This window comes from Ictalurus furcatus, chromosome 7 (assembly GCF_023375685.1).
Source record: "Ictalurus furcatus strain D&B chromosome 7, Billie_1.0, whole genome shotgun sequence".
NCBI lineage: Eukaryota > Metazoa > Chordata > Actinopteri > Siluriformes > Ictaluridae > Ictalurus > Ictalurus furcatus.
In genome coordinates, this window is record NC_071261.1 from 22,628,663 (window position 1) to 22,653,950 (window position 25,288).

The 25,288-nt window shown below is 38.7% G+C and overlaps 1 protein-coding gene across 1 annotated transcript; it reads right to left on the reverse strand.

The window, feature by feature from the left end:
• Positions 1-5: 5 nt before the first annotated feature.
• On the reverse strand, positions 6-22,741 carry acap1 (ArfGAP with coiled-coil, ankyrin repeat and PH domains 1). Its single transcript, XM_053629276.1, has 23 exons — positions 22,005-22,741; positions 20,157-20,214; positions 16,370-16,489; positions 15,774-15,827; positions 15,579-15,637; positions 14,709-14,892; positions 13,530-13,574; positions 13,315-13,410; positions 12,023-12,097; positions 11,810-11,922; positions 11,532-11,583; positions 11,264-11,364; positions 10,984-11,095; positions 9,081-9,274; positions 7,998-8,067; positions 7,743-7,837; positions 6,330-6,523; positions 6,029-6,073; positions 4,166-4,338; positions 3,784-3,893; positions 3,540-3,650; positions 3,256-3,317; positions 6-887 (listed from the first exon to the last, which is right to left on the reverse strand). Exons 1-23 carry the CDS (start codon positions 22,055-22,057, stop codon positions 787-789), a joined length of 2,277 nt encoding a protein of 758 aa, XP_053485251.1. The 5' UTR covers positions 22,058-22,741; the 3' UTR covers positions 6-786.
• Positions 22,742-25,288: the final 2,547 nt, after the last annotated feature.

The following is a 25,288-nucleotide window of genomic DNA, read 5'->3' on the forward strand; positions in this document are numbered from 1 at the left end:
TGAGCTAAAAGAAGACACATAAGCAAGCAAGTTTATTTTTTCTACTGTTTCACTGGGAAGATCATGTATGAATCTTTTGTTTCCCTAAACAAGACATGCATAGATGACACAATGCTTATGTAACAAAAAATAAATTGAGAAAAGTAATTTTGGAATTTTGGTCATGAACAGAAAATTAAAAACACTTGCAGGGAATTTACAATTAATCTATGACTAATGCACAGTTTGGAGAAGAAGCTGTGTTTCCCGAGAAGGTGGAATTAAAACAAACTGTTCGGACTGAAATATAATCCAATCTATGAAATTGAGGGATATGAGATCTCTCTCAAAACATACAATAGAAATGTGCTGTATTACTTTCATTAAAAAAAAACAAAAAAAAACACCATGAATATGAATTGAAACCATGATCAGAATAATTTGATGAGACTACCAAGAGTTGACTGGCTTCACTCAGAGTCCTTTTACACAGTCCTGATACCAGTGTGGTTAAAGAGAACACTGGCAAACACAGAGCAAAGCTAAACCTACAGCAGCGCAGTGGCATAGCAACATTGCTAATCTGAAATGACCTAATGGCCTAATGAGGTTCAGGCTCAAAGGTCAAGCGTGATAACATTCCATAGCTTACAGAGTTCATAAATGATTTCTCTTTGTGTGTCACAGCCAGGTGATGACCAGGCAAAAAAGCAAGACACACACAAGAAATAACACTAAATCTTCCAGCCCATGTCTGTATACTGAATATAGCGAGAAAAACAGGTACAGTCTTGCACCTGGTGGTGGTTATGGGGTTTTAATATCAGCACTGCGCCGTTTCAGCTTCTCGGGGTTGTTGGAAGCCATTTGGGAGAAATCCCTAAAGATATCATGATAGGTCTCATCACCTGCAGAGAGAGAGGAGAGAAGGAATGGGGGGATTGGAGTGAAAAGAAACAGAATGGGTTGAATTAATGAGCATAAACATTTCCACATTTTCATACATCAAATTTATAATGAACATTTGCAACACATTTTTCTAACGTCAGGTTAAATACAGACTCCAGTTCTACTGATGCTCTGACCTGAACAGATTTAAATTTCCTCAACTTTCCAACAAACCTGATCCAAGTCAAAGGGCTTGGTAAAGAGTTTAGTCAGGTGTGTTGGGTGGAGAGAAGATTTCAAAATCTGCTGGCAGAGTGTCCCCAGGACTGAAATTATAGTTCCGTCAATACAACAATACACTAGTGTGCACTGCTTTCTTCCACATTGCATCCAGCTCACTGTGTGCTATACATCATGCACACTTGATACTCCCCACCTCCTTGTAAAACACTTCGCTAATACACATTATACAGCAGAATTGATCTCTACATTATTAATCAAGTATTCAGTTACCGATTGTTATGTCAGTACGTTAAAGGCACAAAAATGAACATGACTGTAAAAACGTGCACACACACACATATAGACACAATTGCAGGCACAAACATATAGACACACACAAACACATTCAACAAGCCCTTTAATACAACAGATGTTGTATTAAATGTTAGCGTAAAAAAAAAAGCATGTCTAAAGTAAATCCAGGGATTTGCATTGCAACATGAGCACCTTTAATTTCCTTTTCCTTCTCTCCCAAAGTTGTGGAACTGTGGAGAAAGTGTATTTGTTTGTGTGCGGACAGGTTTCTTAAAGCTTGATGTCATCACACACAACTCGGCGACAGACGTTTATAAAGAATCGGCTGGGTTATTTTGAGGATGTCAGTCCTTGTGTCAGTATCAGGTATTAGCCAATATACAGAGGTATAATATTAGCATCACATCAGTGTATTATTAGTTCAGTATTTACACATGAGCAGGAAAGGAGGAAAAGGAAGTAAAGGCACAAAAGCTTGCAGGATTGATTACCTGTGACACGCAGTGCAGACGACACACACTGCAAGCAGTGGAAACTTGGCCGTCCATCCCAGGACAAAGACAAACACACGCACAGTTACAGCGAGACACACATTTACACAGAGAGACACTGACATAGAGACAAGCTGCCATTATGAAGCTTCTAGACAAACAAAAGAGGTCGGCAAAACTGCAAATTTTTACCACAGTGAGTGCTTAACAAGTGTTTGCTAATAGGACAGCCCTCAATAGTTCAGCATTTTTTTCTATTGCTTTTCACCAAAAGTGCATTAGAAGCATGAAACAACAGCTTATAACTATGTGACATCCCATTCCTGACATGATGTGAACATCATGTAAACTTTTATGTAAGATTTAATGAAATATACATAATGTACATAACTACATACACTGACTATGTACAATTATACAGGGTGATAAATTATACATATTAAACGCTACATTATTACACAAGAACAAAAGGTTTGCTGTAGCTTTCTAGCTGGTGGAAGGATAATCTACAATATAGTAATACTTTATGGCACGCTCTGGTGTTCTCGACTCATAGTAAAACAGTGTTGAATTGGTAAAGGGCGCTTTGTTGAAGGGTTTCTGTTTATATCGATACGGCAAAAAGATTTTATCAGGATACTTTAAGATATTTTAAAACTGTTTTTAGGTTAGCAAATTAGCAATGCCACAAAAAAACTAAATGTGAAGGTTTCAGTTATATATTAAAATTGTTAGATCCTTGAACAAATTATTTAATAAGAAATACTGAACAGATGGATTTTAAAAGAGCAGGGATGTCTAATGCCCCCTGCTGGGTGTAAAGGGAACTGTGTTTGTAATAAAACCGCTTATGAGACTTTTCCTTCACCCCACCCAGCACCAAACATTCTGCTGAAATTACATACGTCTTGTGCCACTTTTTTTTGTGGGGGAAAACAGGAAGAGTTTATCAGCTCAGCTCTGGGTGGGTGTGGGGCTGATATCTGGGCCAGAGAAATATTATATGATAGAATTCCATCATACAGAATTGGCCAAATAGAATAAGTCAGAGTTCAAAAAGTACACGATACCCACACTACTTTTAGAAAAATATACTGTATCATAATTTATCACAGTGTTTATTTATTGTCATATCATCCAACCTTTTGCACATACCCACTGAAGAACCACAGAACTTCATTCAGCATGGCAAATTATTCTCATGCCTATATACTATTGACAAAATGGGCCACCTATTCGTTCTGCCCTCCCAGACCCCACCCACTAAGATGGTTTTTAAAGGCCTGAAAGCTTTTCTTGGTCTGACCAATTAGATCCCCAGACCCGCCTCCCCCAGCAACACCCAGCCCCTCAGAGTGACCTGATTGGGCGAAGCCTCCATCCATCTCCCGCATCTCCTTGTTCATCTTGGCTATTCGGAGGCTGTGAGGAAAAGGAAAGAGATAATCAGTCATCGTTTCTATCCGTTAATGCTCCAAACTCAAGTATGAATTTATGTTGCAAAGGTTAAGTTGGGGGAATTTAACAGAGGAAGTGGGTGTTTAATAGCTAGACCTTTTTTTTTTTTACAAGATGAAAGCATTATAATTAGAATCAAATTTCTGAAATGTTTTTTTGTCTCATACCCCTCCCCTCTTGACTTACAGTGTAACAATATCAGCGTTTGCACTCTCTACAGCTATGGTGATCGGGTCTTTTTGGCTGATGTCCTTTTTGTTGTAGTCTGCTCCTCTCTTCAAAAACAAACACACCAGCCTGGCACAACACACACATACACACACAGCTAAGTATGAGGAACTGCATTGTTGCAATTAAATAAAAAATATTTTGGGTTACATTGGAGTTAGGTAACCCAAATGTTTTAGAGCGTGTGTATGCGAGTGTGTACCCTGTATGTCCCAGTATAGTAGCATGGTGTAAGGGTCCTCTTCCATTCGAGTCGGCCTGGTTAACATTTGCCCCGTTCTGTAGCAAGAACTCACACGCTGCCAAAGAATTCTGCAGAGACAAGGATACCTCAATGCCCTTAATGCCTTACAACCTATATAACCTGACGTGCGTACACAAAAATGTGTGTATGTTAACAGCCTACACCAAACCATGCACTTTCACACTGGGCAAATGTCAGTGCTACTTCCTGTTACACCACATTTACACAGCCCACATTATGCTCGTTTGGCTCTGCTCATGATGCTGACACCACAAACTGCACAAATACAGACTCTCACACAATCTTATAAACACCTGCTCCCACGTACATGCACACTTACCACGGTCGCAGCCTGTATGAGTGGTGTTTTGCTCTCCTCGGCCACGTTAATCCAGTTAACATCAGCTCCGTGAGCTAGAGCATCGGCCATAACGGGGAAATGCTGAAGTGCTGCAGAACGGTAGAGCAGCGCGCCAGGGTGAAGACCACTCAAGTCCTCCTCTTCTTCCTCATCTACAGATACACACTCACAGTAAGAGGGAGTGATAAAGCATTTGGAATATCATTATGCAAATGTTATGCAACAATTGTGTGCATGTACATCATCAAGCATATATATATATACACACACACACACACACACACACACACATATATATATATATATATATATATGTATGTGTGTGTGTATGTATGTGTATGTATGTATGAAAGGATCTTTTTCTTGAAATATGCTTCACGATTTTAAAATAGTGATGCCTAAAGCAAACATCAAGGGAATCCACATTGTTTTAACAAACTACCCAAAGCTAAGCTTACTTATAAAGCCTCTTCCAAAAATACTCCATCAAGTCCCAAAGCAAATGACGTAATAACTACACTGTTTCTGCTGCCTCTCAAAACCATGGTATTGGGTTGTACAGTTAATATAGGATGGATTTTTATATGATGGATGTTCTCCCCAGTACAAATAACTGAAACGTACATGGGAGACCAAATCCTCTACTAACACCACATTGAGTATTTTAGCACACATTATCTTTCTGTACAAATGCAAATGTTTGATGTCATTTAAATAAGTTGCTATTTTTACTGTTTGTGTGTGTAGGTAAAATACACAGCTAAAGTATATGATCGCTTTTTTAAAAAAAAATAATAATAATTTAAAAAAGCATTATTGGTTTATTTGACTTCAGTCATGTTCCTATACAAGTTTATGTAGTTAGTAAGCCAGATCACAGGAACAAATTTAAAATGTCACCTTCTCATAGTGAAGCATGACCTTCTACTGTTGATTTATATTCACAAAACTTTCAAACAGGTATATAGTTACTTAAATGTTACTCTGATAAACCCACCAAGCATTTAAACATCTGCATTTTAAAGCATACAATGAAACACAAATGTTACTCAGTGACATCTCACTTGCTTTAGTTAAATCTACAGGAAAGTTTGGGATGTTTTCCTTTCTATTGCATTTTGGTTGAAAGTCCTTGTCGAAACTGCTTTAGTGAACTCACAAACGTCATCCAAGCCCCAAATAATTTAGCTTTTTTTTTCTTGTGTGTTCAGTATGATTTTATCTGATTGTCAGAAACAGTTAAACAGGGCTAATGTGTTTCATCTTGGTCAATTGAGTATGAAATATGAACATGTCAGAAACACATGAACCGTGTTTTTAATTGATAAAAGGCTTAGTGTACAAATTTTTCTGGAACTTACTATTTCTGTGGAAAAAGTAGAACAAATTTTCCAGCTAGCAAATAGTGCATAGTTTGCATGAAACCGCATAAATTCTTGCGAGAGCCCATATTCCAGAATTGAAAAGTTTGAGAAGAATTTAAATGAGAAGGAAAAAAAATCTTCAATATTTAGAGAGCCGTATGTGGTCATACTCATCACATGTCTAATAAATGCTACATGATCTACAGGGGTATTTTAAATCTTTATAAACATAATTAAAAAAAAAAAAGTAAAAAAAAAACAAACAAACAAACAAAAAAACAACAACAACAAAAAAAAATACAAAACACAGTTGCCATCTTGGACATGACTTGAACTCAATTTGTCCAGGTCTTGGTCTCACTTTACATACAGAGCAATGATGAATTAATAAATAAAAAACACAACAAATACAGAACAGTGTGTGTGTGTGTGTGTGTGTGTGTGTGTGTGTGTGTGTGTGTGTGAGTGAGAGAGAGACCTTTGTGAGAGCCAGTACTGTTCATGATTTCAGTCGGGGTCAGGCCTGCAGAAGACATCACATTAAATTGGTTCACTTAGCTTGAGTATTTATCTCAGGGCAACACAAACAGATTTACAGATCACACATTTTCCCTTCCAAGCCTCACAAGGATTATACTGTAATTTAACCAGTTTTTGTTTGTTTTGGAAATAAGCTGGGATGCAGACAGTAAACAGCCAATAGTAGTCTCTTTATCTCTCAGCAATATTTTCTATACAACACAGTGTATTTATGTTCACATGTGAAGTGTGTGTGTAACCTGTGGTCCGTGCTAGGGTGGCTCTGTTGGGTTTGGGTTTGAGGGGAGGACGTTGGCTTAGTTTGTCTTGTGTTGTTGCTCGCTGACGGCGTGCACTGGAGCGACGCAGTGGCGTTCCACGCCCTGTTTCAGGAAGCTTGTGGATGAATTTTTTCTCCACATATTTTGAACGTATCCACGACTCTTTATCCTGCCTGAGGAAACGATAGAACAATGCAAGCTTACAGTCTGTAACACAACACATGATCACTATAACTGACATTCATCCTCGACATCTTCACGGTTCATGCTTATGTATGTGGCTCACAACACAGCAAGTTTTAATTAAACTCATGCTCAAAATTCATGCAGTTTATTTATTCATATGCATGTCAGAAACAGTATGCATCACTGTTACCTGCCATTCGTCTCTGATGTGCATGCAGGGGAAGAAACCATAAAGACATTAAAAGTTTTATTTTGTTTTGTTTTTTTGTAGAGGTCCTCACTGCAGCCTATAGCGTGAAGATGTACTTAGATCCACTACGTTCTGGATGTTGTAACACGCATGCGCCGACGGCAGAGACCGTTCAATTCATCTAAGGTTAGTGTTAGTGTTAGGGTTACAACATCCAGTATGCAGTGGATCTAATCCAATATGTCATCAAGCTACAGGCTGCAGTGAGGACACACTCCTGTGGTGTGATAGTAATGCATGTCTCGTAATGTCAGTGAGGAGACAGCAGAGGGCAGTGTAACAGTCCATACATAAAAAGCATAAAATCTTGGTGAGGTCTTAAATTTACCTTTACTCAACTGACAGACACTTTTATCCAAAGTGACTGAGTTGAGCAGATGAAGGTTAAGGGCCTTGCTCAGTGGTAGCTTGGTAGTGCTGGGATTTGAGCTCACAACATTCTGATTTGTAGCACAAAGCCTTAAACACTGAGCCACCACTAGCTTGGCCTGGTACCCAATCCACATTTACCAAATATGTACCCAATCTGTGTACCAAAAAGACATACAGGTGGAGCTGGACAACTCCCCAATTTCAAATGCATCATGATTCCTCACTCGTGTCTTCAGATATTCACCATTTAAACTGCTTTTCTAACACACTGTAAAGAATAGCAGTATTCAGTAACACTCTCATCAAGTACTATGGAAAACCTGGAAAGTTCTGTTTAATAGCATGCTTAATGTCTTGTCAATCAGCATGTAATTGTTAACTCAGACCTTAAAGATCTCTCCTCCAGAGAATGCCTCCTACTTTCACAGGTACCATAATGAAATGGCAAAGATACTCAAGCAGGGAACAGATAGCACGGATTCAGACGATTAAAAGTATATGCCTAAAACCAATATGGTTTTTTACTGAGCAGATGTTTGTGTGTGGCTGATGAAGGGGAGTGTAAAACAGGATACACCGAGTACCTGGGACTGGAAGGGTGTGGCTTCTTTATCGTAATCTCATCAATGCGTGCCTCGTAGATCCGGTTAATGGCAGCATTTCCCAACTCGCACATCAACTACACAGAGAAAGAAAGAGGGACAAGGAAGAGAGTGAGTGTAGAAAGATCTGCAAAGGTGTGAATAATCCAAGTCACACCTCAAACACTGACATGAAGCTGTGAAATGTTCAGAGAAAACCATGAAAGGGAAAGCGACAGTGGTCTGTGTGTGTTTTACTTTTATGAGTTCAGGCTCCCATGAGTCCAGAGTCAGCGAGCGTACTTTAGAGAAATGGACACCCAGACTCCTACAGAGACAGAAAATGGGATGGGATGTGCATCAGTATAAATAAACACATATTGTAAATACAGTTTTTTGAATGCATTTCTGCTGTGGCTGAGCAAAACTACAAAGACGACTGATGTATTTGCGACTTAAAATGTAACTTGTTCTTGCGTTGTGCACATTTTTAACCGCATAATGGATGTGGTCAGAGATTTTATTGAAAGGTAAATGATGCTAGCTGTTTTGAAACCCAAACAAATACAGTCGCCCTATTCAGTTTCAGATTAGAACACCTGAATACTAGTGCAAGAGGCAGAACTTCCTGAACTGACAGGCAAGATGATTGCTAGGCAAGTAGAGACAACTCCTTCTCCTGGTTGTTTGTGGTACATAACATTTATTTATTTATTTATTTTTTAGCCTATTTACAGCATCTGGGGCATCCAAGAGGCAAGAGTTTTTCAATTAACAGGTATGTTATTGACAGCTGACAGAGTAACAGAATGTGAGGTAAACAAAATATATTTTTTTAAAGCATCCTAACTTCAAAATCACTGACCCCACCTTTGAGGCCGGCTTAAGCTTTGTGTGTTGCTTGAATGGTGGCAAAAGGGGTGCACCATCTTTGAGGACTAAAAAGTAGTTTTCACACGCAGCTGCACAACATAACTCAACAACCATGATTACACCATTTTGACTGCATCTACTGCACCAGTAAGGCTGTCGTGTTAGTAAAGCTGTGTTTGTGGTGATTAGCTATTTTTGCACTGCCACTAAATTGGTTTGTGATGCAGCATTTTTTGACTATTCACTGTAAAATCATTTATAAAATAATTTGTGGTTTGTTTCATTGCAGTTTACATGACTACAGATGTCTATATTATACTATATACTATAGTAAGGTACAGTTAGTGTTCCAAACTGTAAAAATATTATACATTTTTGGCTCTATATTTCACCCCTAGAGCATGAACATTTTACAGCAGTATCTTGTCCTTTTGAAATGTGTGATTTGAGCGTGTGTGTGTTTGTTACCTGTGTATTCCAGAGCAGGTGATACAGAGTGTTATGCCTAGGTTGATGGAGGCCCAGTCTGGTCCTGGTTCTCCACAATCACAGCACTGGCTGTTCCCGGGTATAGCCTGCACCTCCTCCAGGGCTTTACACTCCTTCTGCTCTCCAACACTAAGATTCACACTGCCTGCTGACACGGAGCTGCAGCGCTCCCTCTGTCACAAACATACACATACTCAATAATCATCCTACATGTACATACTGACATAGGCCCTTATTCATCACTGTCGCATAGAAATAAAAGCAGATCCGAGTCTATAAATGTATAACTGGCATGAGATATGCCCCTAAATTATACAGGTGTTGTGACAGTGAACCAATAAACAGGAAAGCATCAAGCTATCCAGCTCAGAAGAAAGAAGCAAAGGGGGGGATATTTTGCTGAAGTTGACCTAGAGGTACTTATTCCCAAGGATATTACAAATAAAGATAGTTATGGAAATGTGTTTCTTGTAAAGCTGTCAAATGCCAAAATAATAAACAACTGTCTAACCTTGCCTGCAGAACATTACGTGAAGGTAGGTCTTTATTCATTTGTGAATTCCAGAGTTCAGAGCAGACTAGCAAGATGAAATTGCATCTGCCATGTTTTAGTGTTTATATGAAAGCACTGCAATGTGATTCATTTGTTCAAGACATTGCATCCACGTCAGCTGGTCCCTGTTGTATGCAACTGATCCTATTATTGAAATAATAAAAAAAAAATACTAATGATTGTATAAAGATCCATGTCTGAGCCTCTGATTCCCATTCTCATTGTAAAGATTTGACCACATATATTAAAAAGTGTGACAAATAAGGGCCATCGAGTGTGTAGTTAATATTAAGAACAGTATAATTTTGTAAAATATTAGTCAGTGTAATCTTCTAAATGTTTTTTTTTTTTTTTTGTTAAAAATCAGCTCGGCACCGTTATAACCAGCGGTATGTGTAGTTTATTCTGTATACTTGAAGTGGCAGAGAACATTAAAAAAACGAAAATTACAACGGGATGAAACTTTGGAAATTGAACGAACAATTAGAGTACTATTTCATGTTCTATTTTTCATTTAAACATACATTTCTGCCATACTGCCCATTTCATGGTTAAACTCATTGCTTTTGGTACTTCATTTACAAGTTAGTCTACCTTTAAAGGTTTATATATTATCTGTCATCACCAAATTGGAAGCAAATGCTAACAGATATGATTATTCTGTAATTAAAATAATATGCACAGAAGCCTAGGAAATGTCCCTGATTTTTAATGTTGTTAATAACACTTAGTCCAATACTTAGCTGCTTGTTAGAGGGCTAACATGTGTTCTACTAAACTTACATGACTAGTTGAAGCAAGCTTGAGTATTACCACAGTCACAAACTGGGCAATAGAGGGCTCTTAAATGATGCAACAGAAATGTTTCACGCTATTGTCCAGAAATCGCAAGTTCGAATCCTGACTTTTCCGTGCTCTGTGGGCGAGAGGGATGGCATTACTTTCTCTCGCCTCTAAATCAAAAAAGTGACTCTAGCCAATTGTGGGCATTTACAAGCTCTTCTATGCAGAAGAAGACAGACTGTGCTTTCCTCTGAGTGTTACACTGCCCTGTGACGTAGCATGAGTTAGCTTTCATCCTCCCTGTTTGCTAACTGTCGTATGATGGGGAGACCTGACTGGTGGCTGGGAATATTGGAAATATTGTATAAATGAGAGTTCAAATGAAATATTTTTAATGTGGACATGCAGTAGTCTTGTCTGACAACTGCTGATACATTTTCCCCCACAGGCCTTAAAGTGCTTTTGTTTCTGTCACTTAAGCAAGTGCTCATTCAATATGACAAATAGACCTGAGGAGCTCCAAATGCTTGTGTTTGTGTGACGTACAGGGCTGCATGTGTCCTCTCTCCTCTCCTGAAATGCTGATGCAATGCTGTTCTGCACAGCACTCATCCAGCCTTGCTGCTGTCGCTCTGAATCTGCCTGCAATAGACAGCTCCTACACACGCACACATAATAAACGTAAATGTAGGCTCATTACATGCAGAGAGCATGATAAAATGTAGTTACAGGCACTATATATGTACAGATACACTTCTATACGAACACTTGACCATCTCACACCAAAACTGAAACCACAGCAAACATGCTCTTCAAACACACTCACTTGGAGGGTGAGACGACCTCAAAGCAGAACCTTCTCTCCTGTTCAGCACAGGGTTTCACTGTGCACAGGCGCAAATCTTCCACCACCACAGTGGGCTGCTCCTAAACACAGAAACAGAAACCCCACATTTGTGGGTGTCAAGCCAAGTTAGACAGACCTCTGCTGTTATTCCATACTCGTACACATACACAGGGGTGAAAGAAAAATGAAAAGAGATTTTCTATATAAATGTAGTTTGTTTTGTGTGTTGTGAAAATGTGATACCTACTTTAAATTTCTTTTGGTAGACCAGTTGGTTTTTTTGAATGGAAAACCAGCGTCTACAAAAATTACGCAGAGTGAGATGGCAAGCACTCATGAAACACATTCCAATACAACCGTATTTGGGAATATAAGAACAGTTTGCGTACAGTGTTATTGCAGTCTGAAAATTTTAAAGCCCTCTGCTACCTGTGAAATGTTAATAATAACTACTATTAGACATGTCGGTGATGGCTAGCTAAATGAAGATAAGAGAAAAGAGGAATGCAGAGATGTGTGTTGCACCTGCTCCATGTTTTGAAGGCATTGCTGGCTCGCTTGTACAGGTAGCCCTCCATTGCAATTCCACTGGATGCATCTGGACTGAAGTCTAAGATTGATTCATCATAGGACTCATCCTGATAAATAAATAAAGCACAAATATGTTACAGTGATATTTGATACACATTACTTGAATAATGGACAGGGTTTGTTTGGTGTGCGTTTCTGTGTGACTACCTTTTTCTTGATGTCACCGTGTCTCTGCTCCATGTCCCTCTTATCTCTTGCAGAGTTTAAAACTAGTTGTGTGCACTAAGAGAGAGAGAGAGAGAGAGAGAGAGAGAGAGAGAGAGACTCATTTCATCCATATATAAAGTACTATTAATTTAGAAATCAGTTTTGTTTACAGCAAAAGTGCTATATTACAGCTAATTATATTCAACTGCAATTCAAAAGAATTTGGCATGCAGTACTTCCACAAGCAGGAAGTGCTGACATTTGGTTTCCTGTCCAGGTCAACAGGTTTGTAAGGCTTACTGCTCATTTATTTTTGTGAACTCTCTATTAGAAGTTTAACCCACTTTTGATATTCTACAAATTTCATGAGATCCAGTTTTCAGAGTTATTAACTCAGTGATCAGATTTTATTTGGACATTTTTTCCCCCCAATCCAGAGAGCAAGGATGAACATTTCTAGTGAAACATGTAAAATAGTATCTCAAGAATAGTCTTCCATTTTCCAGGATATTATCAACCATTCTATACAATTATTTTTGTTCTTTTCTGTTCTGTCTCACAAGGGGAACGTCTTATAAAATTGACATGCTGTCAATTGCTTCAACGCTGCTCGTCAATTAAAACCTCATTTTCTACCATGTTACAACAGGCTATGTGTAAAAAATGAAGCACTGTAATATAGTCCTCACACGCAGTCTGTCACCATTTCCTGTGTAGGCAGGAAGTTTTGTAGCAGGTTTTGTGGCTTTTACAGGCCAGTACAAGGTGACTGTGCTTCCTGTCTCAAACGACTCACTTGTCAGATAACTACCTCTGCAGAAAACACTTCAGTAGAGAAGAATTTTGTCAAGTTGAGTGCTTGTATCTAATGCGTTTATCTTGATTTAGGGCTAGCTAATATGGAGTTAACACATGACATGTCCAATACCATGTTTCATAATAATCTATGATATCTATTTGTAATAATTGTTTGCAAGTAAATAGAAAACATGTAACTTAAATTAAGCAACATCCATGAAAGTGAGGCACATGACAGTACTGTGAGATATTTTCACAGTTCCACTAAGTACTGATATATATGGATACACGAGTGGTTAGAAGTTTGAGGTGTCCTGTTTCCTGTTGCTGCTCGAAGTCTTCTCTCATAATTGTTTCTGTCCATCCTTGTGCCATATCAGAAAAGGAAAAACCTCTCTCTTGTCATGATAAAATTACATGTTTGTACAGAAATTATAGATTAATACATAATCTATATGTAGGTCAACCATCTTTTGCCAATCTCTGCTTCTGACCTCATTGTTGAGTTGATTACAGTACTCCTCCAGTTCTGTGAGGGACTGGTGACCCTGCTGGAAGAATTTAGCCTGGGTTTCCATCAGTGAGAGCATCTGTTTCACACACACACACACATTAAGGTCTAAAGAATTAGGTTATTTCTCTGGCTAGATTCAGTTCCTTTTGTATTTAGGAGACATTACATCAGTAATTACTAAATGAAGAAACATACCGCCATCAGTATATCACTCTTCTTTTTGGACTCGATAACATTAATCTAATTTGGAAAGACAGAGAGAGAAGGAAAAATACAGAAGGAAAGAGGGGGAAACAAAGAGTAGTGAGACAGAGTCATCATACAAGGAAAATTATCCACTAAAGACAATCGTGGTTTTAGCATATACCTAACATGTACAGTATTAGGTATATGGGTGTACAGTAACTTATCCCAGTTTTTCTTACACAACTGCACCTACAGTAGGGAGTCTTCCTATTATTTAATTATTTGGATATCCATATGTTAAATGTGCAGATATTTGGTTAGCTGCTAGGAGAGGGGAAATATGGTGTCATCAATGATCATTTTCCACTGCAATTAAACATGTTTGTGTGTTTCTCAAACATATTACAGAAACAGCTAGCTTTACTGAATGTCTGCTCAATATTCCAGACTCTGGCTGTAGTAGTCCTGCTGTAGTAGTGCATGCACTCATATGTTGTTTAAAGTTCAGGAAAGTGCTAACTATCAGAGTTTAAAAGCCTACAACCACTTTGAGTTGTGGTGTCTACTGTATATGATCACATTGGCAATGCAGACATTTCCATGTTAGTCTGTATTTACTAAACGAGTGAATAAAAACACACAATGCTCCATGCAAGCAATAAAAAGAGATGCTGAGCAGTTGCGCTCTGTATGGAGTGCTGTTTCTGGCCTAAAATGGGGTTTATCTGTCAACATTAGGAAGTTGTACAGGAAGTTATTTCAAATCTTATGAAAATTATGCACACATCTATAGTGACATTGTGTGTAATTGGTCAGAGTTCCTATGCCTGTGGATGAATCACAAATGCTGCTCCAGTGAGTACTGTATATAGTGCACTACGTAGATACCTAAATGCCATTATGTTATACCTTAATGAATAGGAAGTGTTGTGTGAGGCTTTAAAAAAAAAAAAAAAAGATCCCTGTGAGTTCAAGATGACACATTTTCACATGGCTCTTGTGTTGGCTAGGAAAATGTTGCCTAAATATTGGCACCAAGAAAAAAAAAACATGATTGTTGGGAAATAAATAAAAAGAAACCTAAAACATTAAAGTTTAAAATAAAGAAAGGATAACGATTTTCTTCACCTCAGAAGGCAACACAGTTTTCACCTTTCATGGCTTGTGAATATCTGGATAAGTGTGTACCTGCAGTACATAGTCCAGAGTCCCTGATCTGAAGGCTTTACGGGCATGAATTAGGGCCTGACTGGCCTCCTCAACCTCATGTGGCTTTCCCCGTGGGGCTTGAGCATTCCTCCCCAAAGCCGCTTCCAGAGTCTCACTGCTGCGCTCAAATTCCTTACGTGTATCTTTAAAGCGTTTCACATCCCTGAAACAGACAGACGGTTTTATGTACCTGTGTAATGTACAAAAGCGATTCATGTTACTGACCAAAGCAAGTCTGATCCCACTGAGCATAGACCTGACTGGATATGTTCTCAGAGAATGACTAGTGCGATAGGATCAAAATGAACATTGTAAGTTGTGCTCTTGTGCATAAAGTTAAGTTTTCCATCTTATATTTACGGCATTTTGCAGACGCCCTTGTCCAGAGTGACTTACATTTATCTAATTTATACAACTGAGCAGTTGAGGGTTAGTGGCAGTTTGGCAGTGCTTGCATTTGAACTCATGACCTTCCAATCAGTGGTCCAACATCTTAACCACTGAGCTACCACTTCCAGGGCACAGTACAGCAAATTTATAGATAGATGTAGTTTGAGACTGATGCATATGGTCTTTTTGGCATATGCACCAGATTCTATTAAATCAAACAGAACAAACATTTGCGTAAGATCAGCTTCGCAGTTAGCAACATCTCTTTATTGTGGGGGTTGGAGCGACGGTTCTGCCAAATCAGCATGACTCATGAACACTCTTCAGTATGCAATATCTACAGTATATCACTCATACACTATATTTTAACAAAGATTTTCAGATCCACTCTCATATTATCTACAATTCAGCATTACCAAAGCAAACCCCTTAGTGACTTAAAACTTCCAGGTTACTTACTCTTTCACAAAACTCTGCAGCTTCAGTTTCACTGACTTCTGTGTGTTTTCAATGAGCTCCTGGCAGAAGAGTGGATGAGACAGAGGGACAGAACAGGGTGAGTGAATATGGAGACACATCCTAAGAAAGGATGAGCATATTTGTTAGTTACCATGAGCAACGGTGAAAAGGAGTAATGTGTGTGTCTGGCATTACCTCCTGAGCCATGAGGATGATGGACAGCTTCTTGGAGAACTTTTCCAGACAGTTCTGCAGGGTTTACCACAAGCAGACAACAACCCAGTTAAAGAGACCTAAACTCTAACTGACAACAGTTTGATTATAAAATGCTCCATAAAATAGAACACACAAAGAGAACAAGGAGCATCCTGTTTTCATAGTTACTCTCCTCTGTGGTATGCTATATGCAAAACCATACTGACCAAACATATGGTCATAGTCACATTGTTGAAGTTCCTTTTCTTGCTAATGATGACGAGTGATCACATCCTGATATGTTATTGTGGGCTACACTGCGTGGTTAAATTTGAACGAGCCTTTCCATGATGTCCAGGTCGCTGTGGAATTTGTGAGGCTCAAACACTAATTGGTTGCACATGCCATGCGCACAAAAAAAAAAAAAAAATGCGGCAAATTCCCAGCTAAGACTGAATTTATATCATATATATATATATATATAAATATTTAAACCTTCAGCACAAAGGAAGGGCTAATTTTTCAGCCATGGCTCTCTTTCTCTGCATGAACACTCTTACCTGGATTTCCAGGCTAATCCTGACCAGATCACTCACCCCCATGGTTGTGTCTTCAGAGAGATAGTATCCAAGTTCCCTGAGTCCACTTACAAAGCTCTTACTGCTCTGGCAATATGTTCGGCCTGCTTCCAGCATGGCGTTACACTGCTTCACCAACTGCACACAGCCAAATATAAACCCGGTTACATTTTCTGGTCATATGTTTTCAGTTAACCACAATGAAATCTGATTGTTGTATCCCATGTACAGTGCATCTAGAAAGTATTCAACCCCCGCCCCCCACGATTACTTCTCTTTTTTGCTGTTTTGCGACATGAAATTTTTACATATATGAATGTGTTTTTCCCCCTGCTCCCTAACCCTCTACAGAAATAAAATTAAATAAAGCATTTAAATTAGTGCTATGCCATACCGTATAGTCCACAATATACAATGCTGTGAAAAAGTACTTCTGTTTTTGTGTACATCTCGTACTAATTTGTTTCAGAAATTAAAACAAAATCTAAGATAAAACAAAGGCAATCTGAGTAAACACAAAATACAGTTTTTAAACGATAATGTTATTTATTGACGCAAAAAAAAAGTTATCCATACCCACTGGGCCTGTGTGAAAATGTATTTGCCCCTGTAGTTACTAATTCCCCAAATCTATAACTCTGTATACATAATGGGTTTCAGCTGGACTAGACACAACCAGGCCTGATTACTGCAAACTCTCTTCAATCAAATCAACACTTAAATAGAACTTTTTCACCAGCACGAAGTTGGTTAAAAATTCTTACCCAGTAACACATTATGCCAAAACTGAAAGAAATTCCAGACATGATGAGGAGGAAGACAATTAAAATAGATCAGTCTGGGAAGGCTTACAAAGGCTCTGGGACTCCAAACAACCAGAGTGAGAGGTGAAAACCACTGCTAACCAGAAGAACGTTAAGGCTCATCTGAATTTTGGCAAAACACACCTTAATGATCCTCAAACCTTTTGGGAGAATGTTCTGTGGACTGATGAGTCGAAAGTGGAACTGTTTGGAAGACAGGGGTACCGTTACGTTGGGCGTAAACCAAACACAGAATGCCACAAAAAGAACATCATACCTATGGACAAGCATGGTGGTGGCAGTGTGATAGTGTGGGAATGCTTTGAGGGAAACATGAATTCTGCTCTCTACCAGAAAATCATAAAGGAGACTGTACGGTCTTCAGTCTGTAAGTTGAAACTCAAGCACAACTGGATTATGCAGGAAGACATCGATCCAAAGCATAGGAGTAAATCCTAGTCCTAGAAGTAAGTTAAAGACTGATATCCAGTTATCGGAAGTGTTTGATTGCATTTATTGCTACTAAAGGGTGCACAACCAGATTGTAATTTTAACGGGACAATTGGGGGGGGGGGGGGCAATTAGTTTTTCAAATTGATGATAGGTGTTGGATAATGTTTCTTGCTTCAATGAAAAAAAAAGTAAAAATAAAAACTGTATTGTGTGTTTACTCAGGTTGCCTTTGTTTTATGTTGTATTTTGTTTGAAGACCTAAAACAATTTAGTATGAGATCTACACAAAAACAGAAGAAATCTGGAATACTTTTTCACAGCACTGTACTGGTACAATTCCACCCCATTATAAGCACTTGTCATCCCGCAATATTAATGATATATTTGATGACGTGTTTACACGCCGCATCATGGGTATCTTACATGTAGAACGAGAACAAGCATGGCAGGAAGCAGAGATCTAACCCTAGACAAGGACGGAGAATTAATCCCCAAAAAGGCGCTTCCTCCGTAATATGGACGTGTTTCGGATACAACGTGTCCATTTGTTTTTTCTGGGTATTGGATTATGAATCCTGCAAGTATTGGTTTGCACTTTCACTGGAATTTTAATTTGTGAATAAAATTCATATTCTATTTTTTAGCCGGCTTGATTGGTACAGTTTAGTATTTGATGATGGTCAGGATTAAGTTTGACTTTTTTGGGATCAGTGTTTGTACGGTTCTCAAGACTGCATGCCTGATGTAATCTTTTTGGCCACAAGTTACTACTTGGTTACTGTTTTCATATTGTCATTTATATTGTTATCACAAAAAAATACCATGAAATATTGTGGTCTAGTTTTAAGTCTGTATCGCCCATCCCTAATTAAATGTCATTAGAATTATTTGGGGGGAAAAAAAAGCTAAAAACTGCTTAAATGTTAATTATACAACAGCTTGTTCTGGTCCACTAATTTGATTGGACAAACGGCATTCCAATAGTGCTGATATTTAGTATAACACTACTGGTACATTTCACTGCTTGCATCACTCTACTTCTATGTGTTTGCTACATAAAATTATATTTTAGCAATAGTTCTTTACACTGAAACCATTATTACACTTGGTACAGGCTATCAGTCAGTCTGTGTGTTGGCATGGCAACACACAATGTTTAATCCAACTTTGGCTTCTTCGAGAACTATTTATGTTGACTGAGCAAAAATAAACTAAATATTTGGCCATGCTGTGTCTGAAATGTCAGTTACTTGACATTATTACTTTCTTGTTTATAGAACTGTTGTACAAAAGCAATATCACACAGTGCTGTTGTACTGAATATCAGCATAGCAGTATTCCTCTTGCTGATAAGCATCCCTCGGATATGATGCTACCACCAATGTGCTTGATCGTAGGAATGGTTACCTGGGGGTTGGGCTGTATTTGGTTTGTGCCAAACATTGCACCTTGGTTTTAGACCAAATGGCTCAACTTTAGTCTCATCAGACCACAGAATCTTTTTCCAAAATCTCTCAGATTTTCTAACAGTGTTTTTCTCAGCTCTGTAACCCAACAGTGTTGTCACTACTTGTCCTAGTTTACATTGCTAAAAGATTATTTTAAAATAATTCTGAGGAGAGTCACTTTAAAATGAGCAGAAAGATATCCCATTCTAATATACCTAAATTTGATGTTGCAATACAGCAAAAAGAGAACTAATCACTCGGGCGTGAATACATTCTGGAGGCACTGTATGTAAATTAATATAAAAATCATCATTACATTTTTAATTGATTTAGCAAAAAGATCAAAGATAAAAATGGTATGCTTCATTTTTAATTTATTTATAGTATCCATCTCAGCAGTCATGGACCACATGTGTTATGATGTAATGTCTTGGGAGGGATTTTGTTTGTTGAAAGTGGCTTGGAAACAGATGCCTTTACAGTTGCATAAAACTTGGCTAAAAGACATCTTAGCCCCCCTGAAGTGTTGAGCGATCCATTTTAAATGCATCTTAGGGCATTTACAATTGATCTAAATTGATAATCACTATCCAAGTATAATCCTGATACTCAAGAAACTTAAAAAACAATCAGTTCTAAATAGGGTCATTGACAGAGGAGCTTACATGCACAAACTCTGACAAACAGATGCATGGGCTCACCGACACATCTTAAACAATATCCACTATCTGATATCAGACGTACAAAATCAACAATACTCTTATATTTCAAACATGGAAGCCAGTATATCCTTACTGAGAACTTTCACCAGAATCTTGATGGGGAATTGGATGAGGGTTGGTTAAAAGCCACTGAATTAGTAATTCCTCTTTCAGTTCATGTAAACACTGTTTGAATACTATCTCTCTTCACTAAACTCTGCCAATGGGAGCTGTTGGAGAGGAGCGAGGGGAAGAATCACACTTCTCTTAAAAAGAGCAATTTGACAATGGGAACACGTTTGCAGATGAATGTTGTTCTTTTATTTAAAAAAAAAAAAAATTATGCTGATCATTCCTATTTCACAGAGTCACTCTGACTTGCTCTGTGTTTCCACCTCACCTTTTCGAGACGTGTCTCCAGTTCATTCACATCCCCCTCCACTGCCTCAATGGCTGCCCTGATAACAGAAAACCACAGTAAGCATACAGCTACAGTTCTTTCTCCTCTCTCTAATCTCTCTCACACTCTCACACTCACACACATTTAGGCAATTCATCACCTTTCCAAACAAAACTGGTAAATCAAGGATAGCTACCACTGTGTTTGTTTCCATGTTTAACTTGCACATGCATGTGTGTGTTTGAGAGAGAAAGAGAGAGAGAGAGAGAGAGAGAAAGACAGTATCTTCTGTCATCTAACTTGCACATGTGTTTTTTGCGCATACACACAATGTTCAGACCCTGTGGCTTCCGTTAGCACTTTCATGCAGACACACAAACAAAACAGCAGAACAAGGGTGAAGAAAAAGTACCATGTTATTAGCTTTGCAATGTACGGACCTATAGGTTTTTAGACAGAAAAGAGAAGGGAATAGGAGTCAAGAAACATTTGAGATGATGGCCCTGACTGCACAATACCAACATCATAATTATTAACTATGCCATGTTTAATTGAATTAGCTTCTTGTTTTTGCATACACCAATGTGCTCAAGAGGGACTTGATGTTTCCTTAGAGATCCACCCCTGAAACACACTTCCTGTCTCATGTTTATCATGTTGGTATCGCTTCACTTCCTGTCTCTCCCATCCCCCACACTGGCATCACCTAGCAACGGGAGGCAGCACTTTATAGTGAAATGGGCCTCGATTTTGTTTGAGGCTTTTCGTAATCACTGTCCTAATCATTTCATTTTCCTATCTGAAGTGGCTGTGACAGTTTGTATGTTTACTGTAAATGTCTAAGTGGTTGTTTGGCATGAAACAAAGAATGCAAGACACTCATATCATAAGAGATAGCACTACAGTAGAATGCAGAGAGAGATATGGAAAGAAACATGGAAAAAGAGAGAGAGCGCGAGAGAGAGCGAGAGAGAGAGATTTCTGTATTTCTGCCTGGCTGTGGCCTAACCTAGTTCTGTATTTCTGCCTGGCTGTGGCCTAGTCTAGTTCTGCAACCCACTCCACCCCTTCTGTGACTGTTTCTAACTGCTAAATGCATCCTCGGGACTGTACACTCACAGTTTCCGCTGTGTAAGTCCACCAGCCAAAAAGGAAAAAGTGAGGCGAGGATGGAGGGGCAGAAAACAACAAGATCTACTGTCTTGTATGTCCTGTAGATAATGATTAAAGCAAACAATATAGAATAGATGATGGGATAATGTCACCATCTCTTTTGTGCAATACAGCCACACCCAATACATCAACTACAACCTAGTATTAGATCTTTCTAAAGTCATTCTCTCTTTGGCTCGGATGAACCTATAATTTGACTAAGCAGGGATGAGAACATTTAGCCTCAGTTTTGCTCCCTACACTTAAGAAAATATGCTCTCAGAAATGGAATGCCTGGCCAAACGTTTAGTTATTTTTATTTTTATTTTTAATGCTGTGCATCCTTCTCCTAAAATAAAATAAGACTATTTAAACCGTTAAGCAGGGAGCAGAGACAAGATACTCTTTCTTGTCATCAGTGCTGGCTCAACTCTTGTCCTCTTGTCCTTGCCCTTCATCCCATTCATTCTGGGACATCTGGATAACTTCATGTTTGAGTTTCACTCTACTGTAATCTCAATTTGATCACAAACAAATTTGATCCCCAGCACTTTTCAGCAAGTTTTGCAGTCCAAAGTTAAAATGTCTTACAAGATAAGGTATCTAACAAGTAGGAATATCTACACTAAAGATTAACCAAGAACCAGAAGGACAGGAAGTTTTGTTAAACAGATTAAACATGCTTTAATGGCTTACCTGAACCTGGGGGAGTCCTTTAAGCACTCTTCGAAATCCATCTTGACAGTCATTTTATCAGGGGAACCATGTAATTTACAAATATATATATATTATGAGTCCTTCTTGTGTCATGAGCTGTACAAGCCTGAGCTGGAGCGGTCCCTTTTTCCTTTGTTTTTGTTTGTCGTGAAGTCTCACTCCAAGCAGTCCTATTAAACTGTGTCCAAAAATGTTGCTCTCATTATGAGCTCTCCGAATTAATCACACTGTGGTATTTACAGGCTTGTTTGGAGAATATAACGCAATCCCAGATGACTCTGATGTGGAAAGGTCATATTTATAAAACACTTATTTTTGTACTTGACCTTGCTATCCATATGTCCGAAATAAGAAAACGCGACATATATACATTCAGAAAACACCACTTTTACAATATCTAAATATATATATAAATAGAAATAAATAAACGCCAAGTACAAGTCGTCAGGGCAGTTTTCGTTTTCCTATCCAGCGCGCGTGATCTTTCGCTCCATTGAGCGCTGAAGTTCCGTCTATTTAAGTAGATTAATTGCACGCATGAACATTTAACGCGTTGATCTTTTGAGGATCTCGGGTAATTAAAGAAAATAATGATAGTGATGGCTCCTCAGAGAATAATTAAGGTCTTCACGGCAGACACTGTTTCTCTCTCTCTCTCTCTCTCTCTCCCTCGCTCGCTCGCTCTGTCTCGAGCCTCGGTCGTTGGTCCGCCCCCCACCACGCGCTCCGCTTCCGGGTTTCACGCGCTGTGCTGCTCCTGCAAGCTGACGAAGTACCGGACATCATGACTCTGAACTTCACAAACTGGAAGAAATCGGACAAGTATAGCCAAACTGGCTGCAAGCTTCTGAATACCATGATTTAAACCCCTTGATATACCTATAAAGCTATAACCTTATAAACCTATAACCCCTTGCTGTCTAAGCCTATGTGTCCTTTATAATTGATCATCTTGATAATCATCATTAGGCCTATTCGTATTATATTATTTCAACTGTGACAAAGAGAAACTCCCAGATGCTGAGTCATTCATTCCAACGGTGACCACACACCATGCTGATGATCAACCACGCACATTCCATCTCAGAGGATCAGTAGCCTATGTGAGGCAGGGGATGCCTGTCCGTTACAGGGCACTACACACACTTTGTCTTAACCAATCCTTGTAGGCATGTTTTTTTTGGGAGGTGGGAGGAAACAGGAAGACCTGGAGCAAACCAGTGGGAGAACATGCATGCTCTATGCCAACAGTAACCCAAGCGCAGGATTGAACCTAGGTCCATGGAGCTGTGAGGCAGCAACGATACCTGCTGTGCCACTGTGTCATGGTGATGATGATGATCCACCACCCAAATATGTAATCCTATGGTATACCCGTAGACGGGTTTGACTATTGTGTATAACAGTGATCACCAACCGTTTTCCCTGAGATCTACCTTCCTGCAGGTTTTTATGTCCAACCAAAATCCAACTCACCTGTTTTAGCTGATCAAGAAGGTTTTAAGGCAATGTTTAGATGGTCCTGTGGGCATGATTATGGTTGGAGCTAAAGTCTTCAGGAAGGTAGCTCTCCAGGAACAGGGCTGGTGACCACTCATGTATAGCAACAAATTAGTTTTTACAGTAATTAACAAAGTTCACCTGTATGGTAGGTTACCTGATGAAAGAGCCAGTGAGTATGAACAGAAGGTAGGTGTATCTAATAAACCTAGTAAGCAGGCTTTATATACCGTGTGGATGGATCCCTATTCAGAAGCAATATCAATTCAATTCAAAATACTTTATTGGCAACATAGATAAGAAAGGAGAAGAAAAATAAATTAATAATAACAATAGTAATAAAACTAGAATCAAAATAGTAATAATACAAAAATAAGTAAATAAAAATATATATATAAATAAACATTAAAAATAAAGTAACAGTATGCAAGGTGCCAGGTTACTATCCATTATAATTGCTTTGGCATAGTCTACAGTTGGCTTTATTCCCTTGAACTGTTGAGGCAAGTTGGTTAAGATCTCCATGTGCAGTGTAGACCTACTGGTTAAACCGGTTGCGCTCCACCTGACACCACACACAGAGAATCACCTGAGATCACAGAGGAGCTACAGTCACCCCCCTCCCCCCAAAATACTACACTCATTTCTCATTCTCATACTTCAATAATAAAAATAATAAAATAAAACATAAAAAACCAATAACTACCCATTGTGGATAGGCATAACAACAAAAAAGAATATAAGCACAAATTTACCTTATATGCTCAATACAAAGCAAGTGCTAAGATTTTTTTTAAATAAAAAAAAAAAATTATAAACATGAATAACAATACAAAAATAACAATGCAGTATATAGCCTACTGTAATTTAAACACTGTGCTGTACCTGCATTCGTTTCAAGTAATATGTACTTTTTGAATTCTACCTTCCTGGCATTCCTTGCTGCAAAATCATTAATAATGACGTCATATGAGATTTGACCAGCAATGTCATGGTTAATGGAAATCACAGCCAGACTGCTGAGGCGCTCCTGTCATATGGTTGAGCTCCCAATGGTTTTTGTCGCTTCATTTTGCATCTCAATTAACAATCTTGATTATTACTGCAGGAAATACGTCAGCAGCATTACCATAAAAATTATGCCGATCATTATCGTCCATAATGCCATAAAAAACTAATTCACTGACACACACTTTACAGTCACACAGACACACCAACGGTGATGACTGATAAGTATGATGTACTTTTTAATTTTATTAAAAAATCAATAAATAAAACCCCCACCAGTGATGAGTGTCATGCTGCAGACTTGCACACTCTGCCGCTTATTTACATCGGCACCAGGGGGCGCCAACAAACCAATTTGACCAAACGAACTTTTCTGAGGTAATAAAAGACAGGAGGAGCGTTAAATGTGGCTTGGTACTGTTAATCGGATTCGGTGAGGCGGCGCCCCAAATATGCTGACGCCCTGGGCGGCCCTGTGTGTTAGTGATGGGAAGTTTGGATCATTTTACTGACTTCAAGTCATGTAGTTCATTTCGTTCATTTCAGCAGAATATAATTAAAATGTTACATGTTAAATGTTAAATTCCCCAACACATCTACGCAAATGTTGATCACATTTGGAATAAAAAATAAACTATAAGCTAATGCAACCAAGGCCAAATTATAAGAAACAGAAAAGATTAATTAATAGCTTAGCTGGGTCTTCAGGCTATGCAGCCTGTTAGTTCACCTCACCTCCCAGTCCGAGTCGTTTT